The sequence below is a fragment of the Pseudopipra pipra genome, chromosome 5, assembly GCF_036250125.1.
Source record: "Pseudopipra pipra isolate bDixPip1 chromosome 5, bDixPip1.hap1, whole genome shotgun sequence".
Classification (NCBI taxonomy): Eukaryota; Metazoa; Chordata; class Aves; order Passeriformes; family Pipridae; genus Pseudopipra; species Pseudopipra pipra.
Window position 1 is genome coordinate 15,259,741 of NC_087553.1, and position 22,476 is coordinate 15,282,216.

Consider the following 22,476-nt stretch of genomic DNA (forward strand, 5'->3'; position numbering starts at 1 on the left):
GTTAGGACTACAAAACTTTGAACCACAAACCAATTCAACGTTAGATAAGCAGGAAGGGAGACTCTTTCAGCATCAGCCCTGCCTCTCTCCTGCCTTCTGGCTCCTGCAGCAAGTCAGGCACATGGTGAAAAAAAGTGTTTCCAGCCAGTGGGTGGCACCCAGTACTATGTGCTGGATGTGTCGTTGATAGTTTGAATATATCAGATATTTTTAGGTACTGTAAGCAGTTCTAGGCAATCAAGTATTGTAATCAAGAGCATACAGAAGTTCAGCTATATCAGCTCAGTCAGGATTTTAAGGATTCAGGTTTTGCAGCTCTGTCAATTAACGTGCTGGCATGGTAGAAGCAGAGTTGCTCCTTGCTTTGGTGTAGCCATTTTCAGAAGAATTTCACAGCCATTTGCAGAAGAATCATATTCCTGAGGACTCCCCACTGTGCTCAGCTTAGCAGACAGCTATTTCAGTAATAGTAGCTTTCTGCAAGGAAATAGGAAACATGGCTCTAGCTGGAGATATTCAGAGTTACCTGCCATGGTGAAAATCTCTGGGTCCCAGCAGGCCACGCCGTTTGAGAAACGACACAGAGATATTATAGACAGAAAGATTATAAAGCAGCCAATCTTTTTAAGACCAAGCAGAAGCCTCGCGAGTCGTGCCAGGAGCAGCTCCCCGGTCAGCACCGCGGACAGCGGCGCGGCCGCGCCCGCCCTGCCCACGCGTGTCCCAGCTCCGCGGGCAGCCGCCTCCATCCATCCCTGCCTCCCTCCCTCCATCCCTGCCACACAGCTGGCTGGATGACTTAAACACCACCACAGCGCCCAGGCCAGGCATCTCCAAGCAGTGTCCCCCAGGCGTGTCCCTCGGAGAAGAATTGCAGGCAAAGCCCCCACGTGAGGAGGAGCCGCTGGAGGAACTGCTGAGCTCGGGGGTCTAGGGGCAGAGCTGGACCTAAACGTGGCAGGCTTCGGCCCCTGCGGTGGTGACCTAGGTTTGGTACCACAGGGAACATGTTTTCCCCACAAGTGACAGTAAGAATCTAGGAGAGAGCTACAAATGTGTTCTAAACCGGAGAAAACACGGGCTCTGCAGCTGCATTCATAACTCTCTAACTTCTCCCTAAACTTGCATATATCTGTGTGTGCCCTTTTCCTCAGTGCCACATTGCTATCTAGACCCTCCCACAGCCTGGCCTCCCCTTTCTGGTTTTGTATAAAGAGACAGTACATTATACAAACTACACATTGCACAAATATATTCAGTATATATCTGCATCTCTCATGGATGGATCACTGCAAAGAAGCTGAAGTTTGACAGCAAAGCTGGAGACTGGAAGGCACAGTTGTGCAGCTCTATACTATGTTTGAGCAAAGCTGCAGGGTCAGGAATGTGCCTATACTTTCCCCAACAGTAACACAAAGCAAATGACTGCAGGTGCATTTCATAACCCTCAAAAACCAGTATTTCCCTGTCTAGTCTTTTCTCCTTCACCAATATGCTCTGTCACCTTGGAAAAGGTTAAGAACATGGGGGTCACAAGCCATCTCCTCGAAACCTCCAGAGATCCCTCCATTCACCTGTTTCTCCTATGCTTAGATCCTTCATCAGTGAGATGCTTCTTTTCTCTTGTGAATTAATAAGCCACCTGCTCCCCTCAGCAAGCAGAACCTACCAGACACCTGCTGACACTTTGCAATCCAAACAGTGATTGGTTTCTCACTTAAGTTCTTCCTTTGCACCTTCCCTTCCACCACAACTCTGTAAGTTCATGATACCACAGAACTCTATAGTTCATGCTTCAGCTTTTGGACTGCTCTGAGGAAGTGACATACTCTTGCAATTGAAGCCAATGCTACTTGAAGCAAGCTGTAGTTTCCAGAGTTAGAAACTGCATGGTAGTGGGACTCACGCCTAATGCTTATTGCTTTTCCTGCTCATTTCCTTTCAAATGCTAAGTCTAATTATCCTCTGTTTGAAGCAGGGCCACTTCATTCAAGATTATTGCCATTACCACATTTTGAACAAGTCAAACACCTGCCCTCCTAATCATGTCTGCCCACATAGGCCAGCCAAGCTATTCTGCTACCCTTTAGTTCCCCCTGCCCATCCTACAGAAAGAGCTGCAAGACTGACTGGATAAAATCCTGAGCCACCTTCTCTGATCTCTGAGCTGACCATGCTTTGGGCAGCAGGTTGACTAGAAATTCCTATGCTCCCTTTTAAAGCAAACTATTTGGTGGTTCTAAGTTTTCAAGCAGGAATAGTAATAGAAATTGTTAGAAAATTCAGTTCTGTAACATACTCCTCCAAGGGGTATATGTTTCCTTTCTTAAGTATTTTCCATAATCCTAAAGGATAGGCTAATGGCCACCACAAAGCCCAGGATCTGGACTCCACATGCCCAGGGGCTCAACACATTCAGTAATTCAGAATCAGAATCTTACATACCTTTAGGTGCTTCTGTTCAGAGGATTTCCAAGCTCTTCCTGCCAATGGCCTTTTTTCAAGGTCTTACAACTTTGACATTCATAGATTATCTTTCATAGCACTCACTGATGAAGTGCTGAGTTGAATGCCCCCTGACAAGTTTCCTGAATGCTGCAGTATCATTTACTTGTGTTAGAGCATCCACAGTAAAAAGCGAAAATAAAAAGCACCAAAAAGTCACAATAAATGGTGCAATTAAGGCAACATAACACACTTTAAATCAGAGGAAGATCTACAGCTCAGCTTCTGGGCAAGGAAAGGTTATAATTTACCATAGCAAGACAAAGAATATGCATCAAATTACTCACGTTTCAGAATCTTTCTTATGCACAAGCATCAGCAAAAGTGACTATACACTTGCACACAATCAGCAAACAAGAAATGGAGATTTTTGTTCTCTAATTACCATAGGATATAATCCTCCTGAGTGTCTCTCTTTCCCCTTCAAATAAACCCACTGGTGCTGCACTCATATTAGCAGAATTCCCCACCCAACCTGGATGGTTCATTTCCCTGGGCCTGCTTTTTAAGGTGAGAAGGAAGCAGGCTTTGCCAGAGGGTGATTTAGAGCATCTGATGGCTTAGGAGCATAACTTTGGCTATCCCACACTTTCCTACAAAAACCTAAGATAAGCCTCCTAATCTAAATTAGGTGCTTAAAATCAGGTAGTGTGCTTATTTTTTTCCTTATCTCCCTATTAGCACTCCACATCCTAGTGCTCACCTGTGTATCTTTAAAGGTCATATCCACAGTTGGTAATTTCCCCCCCTATTTTTCTTCAACCAAAAGGGGCATATTATAAAAAAACAGTAAGAAAATGCTATTGCACAAAGTTATATTGTGAAATGGAAACCATTCAGGAGAGGATGAAATGCTTCCCAGTGCTTTAATATGGCTTTGGAAATTCTTTAAATTATGAACTGCTAGCGTCCTGTTAGGCAATCTCCTGCAGCAGAATAAATCCTGGACTCAGGTGTCCCATAACACAAGTGACCTCGGATGAAAGCCACAAAGATGGCAACAAAATAAACTAGCAAGTGTCCCTTGACATTAAGTAGCCAGTGCTACATTTTCCTGCAGCAATACTGTCAAAAAGTAAAATGCAGTTAAAAGTCAACTACAGTTCCATATCCAAATAAAAAGTAAGAACAAATTAAACCTTTCCCCCTCTCCTAAAATTAGAAACAGAGCAACACCATGAAGCTATAAACTGAGTATTTAGTCTATAAACAAAGCAATACTCTCTTTTGCTTGTCATAGTTAATCTTGGACGTGTTTACCACACATTTTCTGTGTCTTCCCCAACCTGCAGCACAGTTACAGAATTTTGTATCAGGATTTGGGTCTTGATTCAGTAATTTGACCCTGAAATGCTGAAAAAAAAATTGCTCAAAATCTATTTGAAAATATTTTACACAAAACTGTATCTAAAGAAAGAAAAAAACAGTAAGAGAATCTCATGATCCATGCTTTGTGTGAATATCTATCAACAGAGAAGTCTGGCATCATTCCACATTTCTTCCTAATTCAGCAGATCACAGTCACAAACCCCCAAGAGGTGCACGTGAGAGGAAGACAGAGGAACCCAGAATCACCATTAAGCAAGATTTCTGTGTTTACAAAAAGCAGAAGCTGAAGATCTAAGGCAAGATCCTTATGTCCTGGAAAACCAGTGCATCCTGAAGCTACAGAACAGACAGCCAAGTGAGAGGATAACAGCCTAATCAGAGCAGACAGAGATGAGCACATGCACTCCTTCTGTGACAAGCAGCCAGACATGATTTGCAACCACAAACAGCTGCTACTTCAGCCATACAGTGGCAGTGGTTTTTCAGTACATGTATTTTATTAGAAGAATATCCATCTCCCAGTAACAAAAAATACATGAAACAAACAAATGTGTCCTCACAACACTCAGGAAGAAGCAGCAAGAACCAAGGCAGAACCACAGAACTGTGCAGAATTCTCTCTTCTTGACAGACCCACCTTTGGCAGCCAGGAAAGTCCTTTAGAGTCTCCAGCCTGGTGCCTCAGACAGCATTGAGTTCCAAAATCAGCCATACTTTCCTATCAGAGGAGCCCAATGTGAGAGTATTTGCAGCCTTTTTACTTTAGTCCTATCTTTGTGGGATGAGTAAACCTTTTGATTAAGAATGCAATCGGATAAATATTCTGTAAATGAACACCAGGAGTAGTAACTTCCTTGGAGCAATTTCCATGCTTGTTCTACCAGTGAAATTAGTGCTTGAGGTACTTCTTGTGCATGGACTCTTTCTTGGCCAGGCTGGCTTTTTTTTCCATTCCATCACAACAGTGCAGACAACCTGTCAGCTTTTCTTCAAAACAATAATATAAATAGAGCTAATCATGCTGTTCACCCTGAGTAAGTTGATTCTTGCTTGGCAGAACTCAACAGCTCTGATCCTTGTTACACTGAGGAACTAGACTCCATGTCTGTGTTTAATCTCGCTTCATGCCGACACATCGCTGAGTGGTCTATTCATAGAAATGGATGGTGAGAACCCGTTCAGTTCAGTGCACATTCAGATGCAATGCAGTGCTCTACAATTACTCTTGCTGGGGTCTTGTTTAAGCCCCTGCATCCTCCAGGAAGACACTTATGGCAGAGGGGAGACACGACCCAGGGTTTGCTTTCTCCATGAAGAAGTAGCTCTTGCAGAGAACAGCCACAAGTGCTGCTGAGGGCCATGTCAGCCCCGTGGCTGTGGTCAAATTCCCACACAAAGGAGCAGCTGTTTGGCTCCATTGCCACACTTTGCACAACAACCTGTCACGGCAGTCAGGTGCAAGGCAAGGTGTGTTGTGGAAAAAAAGGGCAGTATGGATTATTTATATTTAATAGAAACTGCTTAAGGCACCCTTATTTGTTGCAGTTGCACATTCTGCTCTCCAGGGTGCTGAGAGATAGGTGGCCAATATATTTAATAAAAAAGGAAACCATTCATTATTCATATACTGATATGACATTTCTGTACTCTATATTTTATTCTGAATCTCATTTATATGACTATGGATAGTTTTCCTCATGTGCAACACAGTACCATGTAACTTGAGCTCTGCCAGAAAAAAAAAACCATAAATTCAGTAGGAAACTGCATGGGATCGGTTAAAATCCCAGTAATTTAATCAAATAGGTAATTAAATTATTTGAATTAGTCATTTAACATATGTGGTAATGAGAGAAAGCAAACACTGATCATATTTCACCCTTGCTGGGGACTACATGAAACAAACTACCATTTTAAGAGATTGGGAGTTAAGAATTCAGGTTAAGAATGTGATTCTAGCTGAAAGATGAACACTGTCAGAGGGCAGGAGGTGGCATAGGAGCCACCATTTTTTACCCATTTACTCTTTAGAGCCTGTTAAAAGTGGCAATCACAACTTCAGAACCAAATCAGCATGTTCATTAATACCTGCAGAGGGCTTTCCCAACACCCTGATACATGGTACAGATGATACCGTGGGTCACCTGGAGTTCTGCTTCCAAGGCATCAGGTTCACCTCAAAGCCTCAAGAGGAATTAGCAATTGGGATGTCATTCATCACCCAGCTGAGAACCACTTTTTCTACAGGAGAGCTCTTCACACCAAGCAACCCACACAAAATACAATTAAACAATGTCACTGCTAGACAGATTAGAATTGCAGCTCAATAGAGGAACTCACTGTTACTAAGCAATTTCATAAATTAAGTATGTTCTGGCAGAGCTTCTCTGGAAGGTATTAGCAATGATCCATACTAGGACTTAGCAAATTGCTTGGGTAAAATCTTAGCTCCATTAGAGCCAATAGCAAAGCTCCCAGGCACTTACAGAGAGACAAAATTTTAATTTCTCATGCCAACTGCAACCCATTGCTACGGCTTTGGGCAAACCACACTGATTCAGCCTCCTGAGTTAAAAAACATGGACAGCTAACCACTGCTTTTGGAGAGACTGTGGAGGATTCGCAGAAGTGGCCCATGCAGAAAAGGGTAAGTATCATCAATCGGTGCTATTTAGCAAACAGGCTACTTCAGCAACTCACCGTCAGGGAAACGCCCCACTGATACAGACACCAGGCTTGCAGTTCCAGCTGGATTCCCCTCTTGTCCTGTGGAGGCTTGGTAAAAGTATCTTCTTTATGAATTCCATGCACAGAAGACTGGCCCAAACTCTGGTGCAATCCCCCCTCTCTGGACTGCAAGATGACTACCTTCACTAGTTTGGTATTTTGAGAATTGTATTTGAGTGTTCTGCAAACATCAGCTATGTTCTTTCACAGGCAATGGGTGTACATGAACAGTTGCCTTCACAAGTCAGAGATTAACAAAAACACTGCTACACAAATGCACATATTAACTCTGCATAACACACACATTTGTTTAAAATTAATTCCCGGGTGTTCTTGCAAATAGGTTTTATGGCTGTATGAAGAGAGGCTATAAAAGGACATTTGGCTCCTTGGTAGGTGGCATGTTACATTTTTTAAAGAAATGTTATTCCTCCCAGATAAATGCACAACAGATGTAACATTCGACCTAAGCAATAAGATTTATTACTATTTTTAAAGCAAATTCAGCACAGCTTAAGAGAACACTGTACAGAATTCTTTAGGCTAGGAAGAGGTTCTTCTTGTCATCAATGCATGCTTTGCATTTGCCAATTCTTGCCCTCAAAGCCAACCCACAGTTTAGTATTTCAGGCTTCTTACAAAGGTGATGATCCTGCAATTCAATCTGCTAATGTAGCACAAAGCAGGCTCCCTCTAGTCACTGCAGGCATGGGCTCATATCTTTGCTTTTAATATCAAAAGAAATCTGCATGGCCTCTTTGGTCTCTTTCTGAGCCTCAAAACATTCCATGTGATTTACATTAAGCGTAATACCAACAGCACATGCAACCAAAACCAAGTGTCACACATTGTTTGGCAATGAAAAATAAACACTACAGCTGTGATCAAAGAATTTGTCTTGCTTATATTAATTTCTTTAGCTCATGCATCTCCATATAAATATTTATTGTTTTGTATTTTCTTCAGAGGCCATAGTTCTTCTGTTTTCTAAAAATAACCTGCTTATGCATAGTCTTCTCTTTTCAAAGCACTGGTCTTCCTTTTGTTAAGTTCATTTGCAATATCTCTGTGCATGAAAAGTGGTGAAAGATGGGTATGTGCAACTTCAACAACAAACATGTTGAAAATACCTAAAAATGAGGAACAATTCTTGGATGAACACTGTCAATGGTAAACAGTCCCTGTGAAAAAAAATAAATAGGCCTCCATGTCATGTAATAATTTTGCATTTTTGCATAAGGGCATGAAACACGAAAATTAAAATATACCTGAGAATAACATTAAAATCTCATTTTCAAGAAAACACTCATTTTTGTTGCTGAACAGCTTTAAGCATCAAGTATTTTTTTTCAGTTTTTGCATTTCACTTCCTGTAACATAATCCCAGATGGTCCAGCAGGCAGCCCCTGATCAACATTCTCTCAGGTGAATCGTGGAGCTGACACTGTTGTATTCACATTGGAGAAATCAGTGCATCTGAAAGGTTACCTCCTACCCCACCACACACAGAGCCAAGCACTTCAAATTGTGAACCTCTATACAGCCTATAAAAAGCAATCTTAGACTTAATATAACACTTTCACCTAATTTTTTTTGATATGGACAACTACCAGTCAAAGGTATAAGCAGTGATCCAAACACTAGGACCCAGCAAACTGCTTGGGTAGAAGCCTGGCTCCATTAGAGCCAATTGCAAAACTCACAGGCACTTCTGCAGTGAGCACTGGGATCAGATCCATAGGCCAGGAAAGTTTCTACCTGTCTACGGCCCAAGCACTGCTTTAGTTCTTCATTTTACACTGGATTTGCTTGATTGGTTTCATAAAAGCAGTGGAAGAGGGGGAAAAATCCAGACTAGAATCACTTTCTGATCCCAAGTTCGAAGCATCTCACCAAATTTGGGGCTGCTCAAGTACATTCTCTTCCCAGAGAACGGCATGGGACCAACTTCTTGGACACTCCTCTAGAAGATCTAGGCAACACTGGGAACATTGCAGATCTGAGATCACATAAACACATCACCTAAATTTAAATGGATTCTTTCCACATTCATCACAATTACACGTGCCTGTCGATCCTCTCCAAATTGGTGTTCCCCAAAACTCTTTTAGTCAAGGAATCAACCAGCTCCCTAGCCATGGGGTACTTTCAGTAGCCCTTTAGTAGGATGTATGCTGATAATCTCTAAGAAAGACTGTAAACCCACTGAGTGTTTCCTATTAGTGATTGCACATCAGCCAGGACAAGTAGTTCCCAGACTTTTTAAAGGGATGCAGCTGATTTCTGCCAGAGAAAAGTTGTATTAGAGTCTTCACCTCTCATTAATGGCTGTCAGTCAGGGTACTGACATCCATACAGATGTTGCATGTTGTATTTGAAAAGTATCAGAGTGTATCTGCAGTAAGTATTGGGATTAGATCCACAGGCCAGGAATGTTTCTACCTGTCTAGTGCCCAAGCACTGCTTTAGTTCTCCTTCATTTTACACTGGTTTTGCTTGATTTGCTTTACAAAAGCAGTAGCAGTAGAAGAGATGTCAAAAGCAAGTAGCTTGGCCTGCTCATACAGCCTAGTTTTATACTAAGACTTTCTAGTTGCCTGGTAAGATTTGACACCCGAGAGAAGAGGTGCTACTTTCACCCATAATATCAAGAAGTTCATAGCCACACCTGCTGTAGGCTTTGCTTCAGTGAGGGAAAAATGATTTCCTGTCCACCTGCAAACATAGTCTCTTGGACTTGAAGAATGTCCTCAATCAGAGATGGAGATCCTTGAGGAACTGACCACCAGACCGTCAAACATTATCAAGACTGACTATGGCACATCTCAGACAAGGACTGGGTGCTACATTACATAGTGCATTTTTGCCTATCCTTTGAGAAAATTTCAGTCTAAGGTGTGGGAATTTCAAAGGACCCATATTAAGAAGTAAATCACAGAGAGGTTCATCCTCTCCACACCCACCCAAACCACAAGCACAAGTGAGGGGGTTTTGTAGTTCTGTGTCATCTGCATACGCCAAATGAGAGACTTCGTTCTATATACAGAAATGCAATTGATAGGTTGCATTGCTTCAAGAACAACAGATTTTATAAAAATTGTTTAAGGTTTATCTTTTCAGGTATTTTGAATACTCCCTGAAGTATCCCATAACATTGTGGTTAGCAAACAGGAGGAAAGGAGGGAAGAAAAAATACTGAAAAGTATTCTGGAATCGAAAGACAGTTAATCATTCAGGTTGTTCACAATTCCTTCAGCCCACAAAAGTCTCAATTCAGACTCTTGCTCTGTAATAAGAAAAAAAAAAATCCTCTATTGTCCTACCATCTCTCCTCTTCAATGTATGATGGAATCCAGAGTCACAAACTGCCACGACTTCACAGGCAAAGGGCATGTCCTAAAGCAGTTCATTTCATGTCTCTCTGACACCCCATGGGCAGCTTTTTTCCCCTAAAGCAAAGAATCTCACAATATCATTTTGTGCTACATTCTTTACATATTTTGACTTACACTCCCAAAGCATATTTATTTCAGTCAGAGTGTGCACATGTGGGTTTTGGGGGATTGTTGAGGTTTGGAATTTTTCAGCTTTTTTCTCAGCTTGATATTCTGCACTCTTCCCGGAGCTTTGTGATTAAAGATTCTGCTTTGTAATGAAAGCAAGCCAAGTACTTCAATGTTGAAAGAGAGTGCAAAAATAAGCAGTCAAAACATGTGGTGATTCTTATTTTCCTTTCAAGAGTGACAAAACAGCATATGCAATTCAATATCCAGGATCAGTTAATTTTATCTGAAAAAGTAGCTTTTGTAAGTTAACATTTGCTATGATTATCACCCATTTAATGCTAATTTCCTATGTAAAGCCACCATGGTGCCCACACGAGTCACCTTCATACTTTGGGAATACGGGCTCGGGGCAACATAGGTCACCAGTTATCACAGCCTTTGCTTTATTTTACAATACATTCATGATTCTCTGTTCTTTCAATGGCAAATACATCATGCTTGATTGGCAATGCTGGTATCTGATATTCCATGATTACCTTGGCTTGAAAGTGAGACAGTAATGCACATTCGTGTAACTCTCCCTTTAATGTAGTACAAAGCTGGACATAGCTCAGAAAGAAACCCCTAAAATCCATTACCTATTTATGATCATGTACAAACGGATATTTATCATGTTAAAAGAGAACCATATGTTAAAGTGGAGGCTAGAGCCCAATAAATCTTTTTGGATGAAAACCCTTTTCAAAAAAAGGAATAAAATAATTAACATTTGCTTTTGCCAGCAGAAACATTTGCTCATGAATCTCCTGGGAAGGGAAGGGCATTTAACCTTTTTACATGCCATCCCCTCAGACATCTCTGACCCCACTGCAAAAGAGACAACAAAGATTCCCGACTCCATGCTGCTGATTAAACCCCTTGTAAGAAACATCTGGATGAAATTTTCTTGGCAGTTGATTTGAAAAGTACACAAGAAGCAGAACTAGGGAGCAGCCATAGTTCAGCCGAGTGACACGAAGATGATGCTATGCAAAAGCAGATTTTTCCTTGAACACATTAACTCCTAAATATTAGCCTGTGACTGTGCAAGCAACCTCATTAGCAGAAGAAAAATAAATCCCTCTTCTACTCTGTATGCCAGTGTAGAGAAGGCAAACAGGCTTTGGAAAAAAGCCAACTCAAAAATCTTGTTTCTTTTAATAAAATAACAAAGGGCTTAAATAGTTTACCTGTCTAATGCTTAACTTCAACTGACAGGTAAGAGAAAAGTCGTCAATGCCCTTAACTTCCAAAAACCATTAAATTTTTGAAGGATTTCAAAACTTCTGTGGTTTCTGAGAAACTCCCCAACACACTGGATGTAATGCTTTCCTACTTATTGTCTCAGACCATGCAGCCTGGGCCTAAATTAGCAAAAATAACCTCTATTTTTTATAGCCTGACATTCAAAATAAAGGAAATCTTGGCCCTCTGCTGCTTGAGCTGAAAGAGTCTGTCCAATGCAGCTCAGCAGACTGTTCCCCTTTGGAAATACAAACCCTGGAATTCTCACAGTTTTCCATATTTACAACAGGACTGAAAGTGAGAAATTTTCACTGTTGCTATTAATTGAATAGCACCAGTGAAAAACCTACATGAACCAGGCCAACTTTACTCTGCAGCTGCTATGTGGCGAAAAAAACAAAAATAAGGAAGCAGCAGCAGAAAAAGCATCTGAGTCTGACACAAAGGAGCAGAAAAAAGGAAAGCAGTGGGGACCTTCTGCCCCACAGCTGCCAGGCTAGGAAAATTCCAGAAGGAACAGGCAAAGACACTTTGTCTTTTCCAGAAGCCAAGGCATAAAGTGCTCAGACTCCACCAGAATTACTCTGACATATAAAAATGAAAGCTTCAGCACTGCCCAGGCCTACATTTACTGTAGTTGTGAAAAACTTGATGGGGTATGGAAAGAACTTTAACTTTTCATTTGGGACATTGCTATAAAGAAGTCGATTATCAGTATCTGTTTAAAATTGCCTGGTAAATATTTTTAAGTCATAAAGAAATTAACACATAGAAACAAAATCTGGTCGAAACATTTTATATCCCATCCAAACTTCACATTCTAATGCACCTCTACTGATTTTTGCTACACCACCTCGATCCCAACAGATCTAAAAGAGGGGCACCTATTCAAATTAGTACTGCTATCACTTTCTCACTAAATGAACTTATCCACAAACACCTTGTTATATAGAATTGTTTAGGTTGGAAAAGACCTCTAAGATCATCAAGTACAACTGTCAACCCAGCACTGCTGTGTTCACGGCTAAACCATGTTGCTAAGTGCTACATCCACATGTTGTTTAAACACTTCCAGGGATGTTGATTCCAACACTTCCCTGGGCAGCCTGTTCCAATGTCTGACCACAGACATTTCTTCAGAGAAGAAATTTTTTTCTAATATCTAATCTAAACCTCCACTGGTGGAAGCAGTCTTTGAAATATGGGAAAAAATCTGTCAGATGAAGAAATTTCAGCATGGGACAAGAACAGCCATCTGGAATGCAGACCAGAAATACAATCACAGAAGTGTAGCAGTAAGAATTAAGTTTGAAGCTTAAGTCTGAAGTGTTTCTTCTATCAAAATAAATAAAATATTGCAAATATTTTGTACCACATCGTAATACCACTGGAATGGTAATGAATGAATAAAATCATAATAGAGGTTTATAGAATCCAAAGTAAAATCCAATATTCATCAATAATAGTGGAAATAAGAAGCTGTCATGTAGAACATCTACATGTGAGAGCCACACCACTTGTCCAGCCAGGAGGTGACATGGATGTAGATTTAGGGCAGCCACCTGCCAGGCCTGCCATCATAACTCCAGCCAGCTGAACTCATGGCTAAGAGAAATACTTTAAGACTCCTGCATCAAGGGAAAATCTGCAATTTTGTTACAACCCTTCCACTTAACCAGTGAATGCTTTGCAACTCCCTCTGCACATTTGGTCTGCACCAAATAGGGAAGATGCTGCAATATTCTGAATCCAGCAATGTGTGTGCAACCAACGAACAATTAAACCGAGCAGTAAAAAGCAGGTGACTGGAAAACATGGAACCAAGGCTTACAGTGTTTCAAGAAATGTCCTTACACTTAAAAAATTATAATGCACTCCAAAATCCATTTGTTCAGGCAATCCATGTACAACAGAAGGCACTGTTATCCATATGAATCTATCAATTCTGCACAGCAAAAACCTGAGAAGTGCAACTCAATTAGATGCAGCCTGGCCCCTCCCAGTCATTCAGGTTCCTTGAGGACAAACATTTCCTTTCAGTCCATCAAATTATAAAAACACCACAAAAATTTGTACATTACAGTAGCTGGTTAGAAAGAGCATTCTGGTGGGGGAAGCACACTGCTAATTTCCAGAAAACCTTCAGCAGCATTAAATTACCCTCCCCTATCACCCAGAAGTCACGATGATTTCAAGAAAATGTAATGATGAAACCGTTCCCATTGACCTTTGTAGCTGATCCTTCAGTTGCCACCGGGAGTACTTCCAGCAAAGTTAAATGCTGTGATCAGTCCTTTGTTGTCAAATGCGTATCCACTTTGTTGTTCTATTGTCTTTGTCTCTAGAACTCAAACAAGAAAAAGAATATGAAAAATAGTCTATAGAGAACACCTTTGCCAGAGACAATACAGCTCAGCTCAGAATGCGAAATTGTGGAAAAAAAACTCTCAGTTCAGTCCAAATTTCATTCCCTAAATGCAGTGACAGGAATAAATTACACTCAGATTTTCTCTAAATGCATAAATGTGCACACCTCTACAACCGAGCTGAGAAATTAATCCTCTACAGAATCAGTCTGTGTTACACTGTTCTGCATTCCTTTTGATTAAATCTGAATTTATTTTCCATGATGCAAGCTTTCTACACATCTAAAACCTCACACTGACAGCAATGTTAGCAGTTAAAAAGTTACAAAACTGTTAAACACATTATAATCGACAGCAATCTTCATCAAATGCCTGGTTGACAGCTAGATATCACCTTCATGTGCTCTTCATTTCAAATGTCAGATTGTGCAAAACTAGTTCATACCCTGTTCTAACAGCAGCATGAGAAGGCAATTAATTAGAAGTAACAGTATAAAAAGGAGTACTCTCTGAATAACACACACTTCCAGGCAAGCAATAATGTAAGCATAATACCCTACTCACGCTTCCTAGAAAATGTTAATTAGCACAGAGGCCTATTCTCTTTGTTGTTACAGATCAGATGCAGTTCCAGCATCCCTGCAACAGATAAAATGGCCCCAGAGAAGTGACTCACCTGCAGCAGTTCGCCGGTGTTCTGCTAATGTATAAATTTCCTGCAGCTGCTTCTTCTGATCCTCACTCAGCGGCGCCGTCAGCGAATGGTACCAGGCTGCATCCCGGCTCTGCACCGCTGTCAGAACAGGGATGGATGAAAAGTGATTGTCAGGTGCAACAAAATGAAACACATGGAATTTCTGGTTGGTTTTAAAACAGAATCTGCACTGCAAGACAGGCTCAGTATTCCTGTCTGTTTTCTTAGCACAGAATCCCCACTCTAACAGAGCCAATCCATTTTGAGGGAGCTTAATACATCCTCTCCTTCCTGAAACAGAAAGTTTGTCCATGAATAATGGCCACATGGTTACGTGAGTTGAATACTCCAATGTAAAACTCATATGAAAACTGAAAGCAACAGCATAATTTCTCCATTATGATTTTAACATGTAGAAGGTGACAAATATTTCTATATACGGGAGTGCTCTAGTGACTGAGGCCCACTTAATTAGGCTGTGATCGAAAAGTTCTGAAGGAGAACATGCAGAGAGTTAACTTCTGGATGTATTTGCTACCATTTGTTTTTTCAGCACTATTAAGCCAAAAAAATCTTAGGACTGACATCAGAAAGCAAGATCACATTTTCCATTTTCAGTTATCTAAATTATTTCTCGTAACAAAGAAAAGGGTTTTTCGCAGTGGTGGCCATAAACATCTCCAAATGATTTCATCACATCATATCATCCTGCCAATCAGAAAACACTTACTTAGAAGTGCTTGTGTAAAAAACTGGTATTCATCAACACCATTTTCAAGGTCAAGAGGTGTGCTGAACCCTTCAAGAGCAGTCTCTTCCAATGCATCTTCATCCCAGTCATCATCATCATCATCATCTTCATCCTCTTCCTCTCCACCTCCACCACCACCTCCTCCTCCTCCACCATGGTTGTCTTGCATCGCCTGGCTCACTTCATTTGTCTCATCCTCATCACTTGATATCTCTTCTGGAAAAGCATTGATACATTTTGTAAAACAAAGTCTAAAAACTGTAAGGAAACAATGACTTAAGAATCAAAAACAATAAATAAAGCTAGGTTTTGGCTGGAAAGGGAACTCTGTTAACACCCTTCCCCCAAAATCTTAAAAGCCCTGGAAAAATGAAGCTGTTAAAATGTTTCCTATATTCCAGATCAGTTAAACTTTTGTTTCTATGCAGACCTGAGAAATGTGAAACTGCCACCTTTCTTCTTCTTTCATTTATGCAGTCACTGTGCAACTATAGGATCCAAAAATTTTGAGGAAATGTCTTCAACGAAGTGGTCCATCACTGTGCTTTTTAAATTACAGAGACCTCACAAATAGACACAAAACCATGAGTAAACCAGCTGTAGACCAACTGTCTGCCTGCTCTTCTTCAGAGTGTTCCCTTATTTGAACAAACTTAAACCAGCACCTCTTGTTTTGCTTTACCTTCCATTCCACTTAGAAACTATTACACTCTGATTTAAATGTAACTACAACATGAGATTCTAAATGCTATTTCTTTCTTAAGGAAAAGTATTTCTGAATTATAATCAAGATGGAAAAATTCCCCCTTCAATTCCAAACCTTCAGCTCTTCCTCTGTTAACAGTTTAGAAAGAATAAAGATGACTACATATGCAGCAAGCAGGGACTAAATCACAGGATAGAGATTTGAAAATTACTGTGCTTCTTCCATACTGTATTCCTATACATTGAGAAGAATTCTGTGATTCCACTACAGAACAATCATGTGTGAAATTTCAGTGGATTACATAATCTGCTCACATCCAATCTAATTTTCAAGCCTCAAACCATCTATCTACTATTCCATGTCAAACAGATTTGCCTGCAACGCTGTGTATGATTCCCTCCCCACAATTCCCTCTGTAAGACATTCTTTGGTGTTTTTTCTTTTCTGGCAGTTAGGGGCCTGTCTACTCAAGGAAACTCAGCTGCCTCAAACACCATGTTGCAAATGACTTTCCATTTGGACAAAGAAGTGCTGCTAGGATTTCCTTTGAAATTCAGCCAGATATGGTTTTTGAATAGTTGGGTACTAGGAACAGCTTCTTTCCAGGGAGTAAGAATATAACCAGTGGAGTCCTGGCAAACTCCTGCTGCCAATGTGAGAAGACAGGGCATAATTATAACCTGGAAGAGTGGACTTGCAAGTTACTCTTAAACCAATACTAACCTTTCACAAAATGTTAGCTGTCACACTTTGAAATGTTTTCAAAACATTTTGGTATGAAAAATCAATTCCTGAGATGACCTTTCATGCACCCAGTAAGCTGAGCTATTTTCAGCAGACTAATGAGTCTTAAATACAAACTGCAATTTCTTACCCCCTTTAAATTAAATCCAGACAAAATCCCCAATGTGAAAAGGGGAGATTTTACCATTATCTTCTGCAACGTGTTTTTCATCTTTAGCATGATCCTCCTGTTCTGTGAGTTCTCGTGAGGCGCAAACTTGTTTTAAGCCCAAGAAGAGGAGGAGGATTGAAGGAACAATCTGGGCAGCCACAGCATCCACTGCAGGTGGTCGGTTCTGCAATTCCATTAGGATGCTCAGTCCTATTATACACATCTTTCTGTCGTGGAGTCTGAAACAACACAGACTTGTTAGAAAAAACCCCAGATTTTTAATGCAAGCATATTTAGAGAGCATTAAAATCCTGGTGCTAGACATGTGAGGCTATGTTCAAAGTCTATTTTCAAAGCTCTTAAACTATTTCCTTTGTTCTGAAACAAGTTCCCCACTGGAAAGTACTTGTCCAATAACAATTAAACACCTTTCAAGCACTGGTCAAATTCCTGAAGCAACTGTTTCTGATTACCAAATGCAAAATTTGTAATGCTAAATAAATACTGTTTAATAATTATGTAGACTATCTTGTCTTTAATAAAGCATTTGATACAGATTATCATAATTAAATAGGATGGAAAATTAATTTGCCTTGGCTTAGACAGCAGTACTATTGCAGGGACTGAAAATGGCAAAAAGACTACTAATGAAGAGTAATGATAAGCAGGAATGCACTGAATTGCAGGGTGCATTTATGGAGAGCCCCAGGGCTAGCTGAATTTAAACACACTTATTAAAAGTCCATCAGAATTGTTGTATTACACATCCAATTTCTGATGCTAACTTTTAAAACACATAGCTAACGCTGGTGAAAGCAGGGAAATAATTCCACCCTATCAAGAATAACTGGCAGTATATCCAAACTAGGAACTTGCAAATGAGTAGACCTCCAGTAAAACAAACAAACTATAGATAATTGAAGGGAAAGAAAATCATTAAATTAGCAGCAGAAAAATTTTTATGTGACCGGAGTCAGGAAACTAGCTAAGAGCCCATGCTTTTAAACATAAGAATTGATTTACACTTCCAGAAACAGAAGTTTCTGCAAACAAGACAGAAAAAGCCTGTAACTGCCTCTGCAGATACCCTTTGGTTCTCCTTTACTGGAAACATCAGTTGTATTCAACTCTGAGCTAAAAGTACAGTATTCTGTAACTGGGGGCTTGAGAGGAGCTTGTTTTGTTTGAACTATTCAATTTGATGCTGACAGCTTCTGTGCAAGCCTTCCACAGGACAAGTAGTGCCAGCAAGACCTACAGAAACCAAGCAAACCTCCAGATGGCAGAAGATGGCCATCCTCTACACTCTCGGTAGATACTTCCATTACTGAATCAGTTTTACTTTGGAATGAAGAGAATACAACTTGAGAAAGGAGAAACTCATCAGATGGGCAACAGAGACTGCAATAAAGCTAACAACCAGCTTTAAGGGGAACAACCAGCTCAATCCACCACTTCAAAAACTGCTACAGAAATACAATTTTTTAAGTACTTACAATTTCATTATCCAAGTTTCTATGTAACATGCTACTGAACTATTATATCCTTAAAGCAACACAAGTGATCCTGTATTACAGCTTTCTAAACTTTAGTTATGCTTAAACAAGCCTAGAAATCTGGAGGGATTTCACTGCACCTCCCACATTGTTAGTCCTATTAGAGTTTACTTAAGTGATTCATTCTCAAGAGTAGTTGACAACAAAAATAAATTACATATGACCATGTGGAACATTATGATCACAGAAGACCTTCCAAGAAAAACAAAGTCAACAAGCATGTCAAATGGCACGCTTTGTCACATTGGGCTTGGCTGCTTCATTGCACGTGTTGAAAAATGTAACCAAAGTGCAAGTAGGCAAAGAGAGTCCTTCCATCACTGCTAACTGCAGTATTTTCTTTTCAGATGGAATGGGACACAAAAGATGGCATACAAACCAACCAAGGAAACTGAGACAGAGGAACAGGGTCTGCTTGGTGAAAAAAAAAAACCAAACCAAACCTGAATCCCTTACTTCTCTCAGCTGAAGTTACCTACTCCTGTATGCTGCAAAAAAGCTTATTGCCCTTTGCTCTCATGCTGGCACTTTGAAGACCAAAAACCAATCTAAAGATAATGCTACCTATGAATGAAGCATAGCATTTTTGGGAGAGTTGTCCTTAGTGCAAGTACAAAGGAAAGAACTTTTTCTACCTCCTCTCTCTGCCAGCACTGTCATTCAAGTGTGACCAAAGCTCTGTAATCTATGCACAAGACTTCTATCCTGAATCTTTGACACGGGGAAGCCGTGAAATTCCTTCAAGACCCAAACGTACAATGAAGCAATTTCAGTCACATGCACCAGAGTAGCCAGTGACACCACCTTTTATCACAGATTTGAAAAAGCTACTGTTACACAACATTAGTTGCAAAGTGCAAAACAGTAAAATGTAAAAAAAAATCTTAGTAATTAATGGCTTAGCTTCATACTAAATTATCTTTTTGGGACACCAAACGAAGCACTACAGTCTGAAAGGGAGTCATCATTGGGAAACAGCCCAAATGACCAAAATCGCCAGTGTATTTGTCATGCTCCATTTTAAAGCTTCTAAACAGAGTTTTAAGAACAAACACACATGTCTCCAGAATATGCATGTTATTAGAAGGCCCAGCAGGAGAGCAGAAATCCAGGCGTCAAGCCATCTTTAGCGAACCTGAGCCAGAAGGAGACTTGTTTCTTTCACCTGCCAGCAGAGACAAACAGCAGGAAAAGCATCTGTCTTGCCTGAAGTTCAGCAGTCTACTATGCCCCAGCTGTATTAAGTACCCACAGGACTGAACAAGCAAAACAGAGTTTTATGTCAGTTACATATTTTTGTAATGGTAAAAAATGGTTTCAGGACCACTCATTTGCTTTCAAAAGGCTCGTTATTTCAGCACCCTTCCATCTGCTCGAGGGAGCCTGGATATGATTCTCCTTAGTGATTCGTGCTTCGAGATCTGTACCTATTTGCTCAGCAGCACACAACAGTCCTCCCTAACAATCACAGGCTCTGCTTACTCCTCAATGGTGTATCCAGCCTGGAGTGTTAAACACACAACACACAGCACATGACTCCAAGCCAAGTCTATTTCTAACAAGCTGTGTGTGGTCTTCATAATCTGCAGGACCTCTTCTTGCAAATACACTTCCTTCCAATACAGGATAAAAAGCTTTTAGAATCTTTTGTATTTTAAACCAAGCTGAAAGTATTTCAAAGAAACATCACTAAGCCTTTCCTTTACTGGTTTGCTGTGTTCTTTTCTATTACAATCAATACAGCTCCTGGACAAACTGCAAATAATTATCCATTTCCTTCTAATTGCAAAGTTGGGACCAAATGAGACTGGGATTTTATACACAACTCTGAGAAAACTAGGATTTCTGCTTTAACTTTTATCAAACAAATACCCCTATTCAGCTTCTAAAACAAAAAATCACTTATTGAGGTTTTTTTTTTTTGAAGCAAGTCCTTTCACCCCAGTTAACGGAGAAGAATTTTTAGCATGAAAGTAAGCATAAGTTGTGCAGATGTCTCACACAAACTTCAGCTGTCAGGGAAAAGGAAGAAAGCAAGGAAAGTAAGGAACAAATGTTTCTACAAATGGCCTTTCAGTTTGAAGTTATTGTAGAAAACATTTCAAAATAAATAAATATCCTGTGACATATGGGCTTTACAGGCACACAGTCAGAGAAGGGGTTTCAAGGGGTTTTGTTTGTGTTTCTGTCTTTTCCTGTTCAGTTAGGCCTCTGAATATCTGGCTCCTGTTCAGATGATGACCCCTAATACTCTTGAAAAACCAAATGATCTTCTAGAAGCAGTGCTGTCCTGAGGGAAAGGGAGGAAGTCCCTTACAGCACAGCGCCTCACAAGCAGTACTACAGCAAAAGCCATACACCTGGAAGCCACATACTGAGGAGACAGCACTGAAGGAAGAGTGACTTCTAGATTTAAGCAATATTATAGATAATTATTTCACAGCTGGTAGGAGTAGATCAAAGAGAGATTTTAAATCTGCTGCTGCCACTCAAGTGCAGAGTCTGAGAAGAATCTGGCATCATGATCATGTGTTTCATTTTCATAGGCTTTGTCAACTTATGTCTCAGCTTCAAATAAGAGTTTAGCTGAAAGGTAGCTGCAGTAGCCAATGCTTTCTGAAAAGCAACACAGAAGAACCAGAAGTTAAGCTTTAACTCACAGGACTACTTGAGATTCGAGCCTAGTCAGAGCCACAGCATTTTTGCCCTCTGAATCTAGGCTAGTTTTTCACTGAATGCTCCAGGACGAACTGTTTCAGGCTATAAATCTCTTTCATTTTTTATTTCTTTAAAAAAAAGAATGACAAATTTACCATCTGTAGGGAATGCCTTCTTTCCTACTGTCTCTGTTTGCATTCAACATTTGATATGCAGTAGAAAAAATTGACAGCACAGAGATGAATCTCAAGAACTTTGTTTTAACCACAAAAAAGGTAAAAATTGTTGGAAATCCTAAAATATCTTGCTCTTTTCTAAAGCCGGTACATATAAAAATAATTTAGCAATTAAAAATAAAATTATGACAAGGTGCAGGAAGTAACTTAAAGGTGCCATTTTTCAGTTATTGACACTCCAAAAGAAATGAGGGACCATTGGGTCCTTTATGCCTTCTCTGTCACTCAGGTAACCCTTCTCATGGATAACATGTATATCTTTTAAGACACAGGCTGCACTGTAGAGATTTGTATACACAGCAGATAGAAGATGTCAGAATGCTTGTGATAGTAAGAATGGTCCAGTTTTATCATAACAAATAAGAGACTTTTTCCCTGTTTCATTTACTAATTTTAATTTTTTTTCTTCAAAAAGAGACACCTTCAAATACAGACACAAATGGGGAATTTGCAGAAAGACTGTATACACCAAAGCAGGCAATTTCTTTTGTATCTCCAAGTGTATTTCACTCTAATAAAACAGACAGAATTAATGTGCAGAATTAATCTCTGAAATGAGAAAGTCTGTGCTACAATTCTACAAACTATTGTGCTTTCTTTGTCCCATTGAACTGTGTAATTGGGACAGAGGAGGGAGGAAAACTTTTACCATGTATGTTTGACATGTGTTTTAAAAATACAACAAAGGACACACTGAGAACAAAACCCACATAAACCACTTGGTCACTGATTGATTGGAAGTCACTATTCTATTACAGTTATAAAAAAAGGTAATGCACTGCTCTAATGCACCACACAGTTCTAAATCCAAGATGAATCCTGTGGCAATAATGCAGCCATATGAAGACAGCATATAATTCTGTTCAGGAAAGATTAACTCAAGTAAGAATTGGTATGGAGAAAAGTTACTTGGACAACTGGGGAGTGGAGGAACTATCTCATAAGAAGTCCCCTGGAGACTTGCTTAGAATTGGAGAGACAAGATTGTATCAATAACAAAGAGGTAGGAAAAGAATGACAACCTAAAAGAGGGTATGCATCTATGGGTCAGGAGCTGCCTGTGCTTATCCATGGCATGACTCCTAACACACTCTTCATTTAGTCTGTTGGCATAGGCTTTGCACGTAGAAGAGAAGGCACATTCTAAGTCTATCCATACACCTGCAGTCAGATGTCAGCCTCCAATAATAAAACAGAACTCCAGGCAGGAAGGTGAGAGGTAGCTGTTAAATACTTCTGACTCTCTGCTTTGTCCTTAAGTGG

General features: G+C 40.1%; 1 protein-coding gene across 1 annotated transcript in view; it reads right to left on the reverse strand.

The window, feature by feature from the left end:
* Positions 1-7,016: 7,016 nt before the first annotated feature.
* Positions 7,017-22,476, reverse strand: part of IPO8 (importin 8) — a 49,017-nt gene continuing 33,557 nt past the window's right edge. Inside the window, exons 22-25 of the mRNA XM_064654638.1 lie at positions 16,797-17,002; positions 15,142-15,378; positions 14,394-14,510; positions 7,017-13,692 (exon numbers count right to left, since the gene is read on the reverse strand). Of these exons, the coding sequence (XP_064510708.1) occupies positions 13,595-13,692; positions 14,394-14,510; positions 15,142-15,378; positions 16,797-17,002 (658 nt within the window). The 3' untranslated portion in view covers positions 7,017-13,594. The remainder of the gene's footprint in view (positions 13,693-14,393; positions 14,511-15,141; positions 15,379-16,796; positions 17,003-22,476) is intronic.